The 1,456-nt window shown below is 34.7% G+C and overlaps 1 protein-coding gene across 1 annotated transcript; it reads right to left on the bottom strand.

Moving 5' to 3' along the window:
* Window positions 1–215: 215 nt before the first annotated feature.
* Window positions 216–997, bottom strand: LOC105120214 (adipocyte plasma membrane-associated protein-like; the record flags this gene model as incomplete). The annotated part of the gene is made up of 1 exon (XM_011018401.1): window positions 216–997. A coding segment is annotated over one exon (573 nt), but the record flags the coding sequence as incomplete, so codon positions are not given.
* Between the last annotated feature and the right edge of the window lie 459 nt (window positions 998–1,456).

The raw sequence follows: 1,456 nt of genomic DNA, 5'->3' as shown, positions 1-1,456 counted from the left end.
TATCTTATGAGATTTTTTATAAAATAGCGATAATAACTTAAGCATTCCTTTTATCTTATCCAATCTCCCTATAATCCTCATATATGAGTTATTTGACACCACACATATCATGATCCGCAAGATTTTCTTGGAGTTTCAATGACATATGCAATCCATTCGTGCAATTTTTTTGGCAAAATATATTCTTGCACTTTGATAAGCTATTATCACATGTACAGAGCAAAGGTTGATAAAATTATAATTTGCAAGGAGAGAAAAAGGCCCCCTATTGTGCGAAAAAGTTACACGAAAGGAATTGCAAATCCTTTCAAACGTGTTTATGGAAGCTCGGGCTCCCATATCTATATATGATGAAAAATTATTCGTTTGCATGCAATTCTTAATTTTTCTCAAAAAATATTCACACCACTATATAATTGCAAGTTCATGTCTTATACCTGCCAGCAAAGGGTAAATCTATCGACCCTATCCATAATTTCCCATCTTTCTCCATCACTTCACTTATTGATTTCAATCTATTTCCATCTCTGTCTTCAAACACTTCCACTATTTCACCATTCTCACTCAACCTCACTGCCAAGCCGCCGCCCCTGTACTCGGCCAAAGCTGCTTGAAATTTCGTTATGTCCAATGGAAGTTTAAGCAAAACTTTCCCGATCCATGGATATGAAAATAGCAACTCAGAAAGCTTCTCTCTTTTCGAATTTATACCAACCCAGTATCCTCCTCTAGGGCTCCTTTTTATGTTATCTGGGAAACCTTGTAGCTGAGCAAAGACTTCAAGAGCCCCAGCTTTTGATGTTTTTATCCAATACCTTAAGATCCTACAGCTGGTGGTCTCTGCTAATAAAACGAAACTGCCATCCTTGCTTAATGCTACTCCGTTTGGAAACGTGAGGTTCTTGAGAAGTACTGTCACTTGTTTGCTTGCTGTATCATATTTCATCAGTCTTCCTGATTTATCCCCGCTCAATACCACAGAGAGATAATCCCTGCATTATTGCATTTATCATTCATGTTATGATAATTAACATACATAAAAACAGATGTGCATGTATGTTAAGGCTGGTCATTGTATTTTTCTTGAGAAACCCTATATTGTTTATTCAATACTTCATAAATGTAGACATATTTTTCTTTAACGTTTATAAGAAATATGTGAACAATTATTTAAAGTGATTCTCATGCGAAAGAAAGTTCACATCCTCGCGGTATAAACTATAAAATTGGGATAGCTTCGAATGTGTCCCCAACTCGTCAACCAATTTTGGATCGGATCGCAAATCTTTTTTTTTTTCAATTAAATCTCAAAGAATCACAATTTTTTTTTAACTGGGTTTTCTCGTCTACAAATCATCATAAAAAAAAGTAGTATTAAAGGCCAAGTTATATTCGAAATTATGTATTTCCATTTCATAATCGATGCACTTTGATAACGAAAGTAAATAAATTAGGG

The sequence above is a fragment of the Populus euphratica genome, unplaced genomic scaffold, assembly GCF_000495115.2.
Source record: "Populus euphratica unplaced genomic scaffold, PopEup_1.0 scaffold5568.1, whole genome shotgun sequence".
NCBI lineage: Eukaryota > Viridiplantae > Streptophyta > Magnoliopsida > Malpighiales > Salicaceae > Populus > Populus euphratica.
Note: the sequence above shows the minus strand (reverse complement) of the source record. Positions and strands in the feature narration are given on the sequence as shown.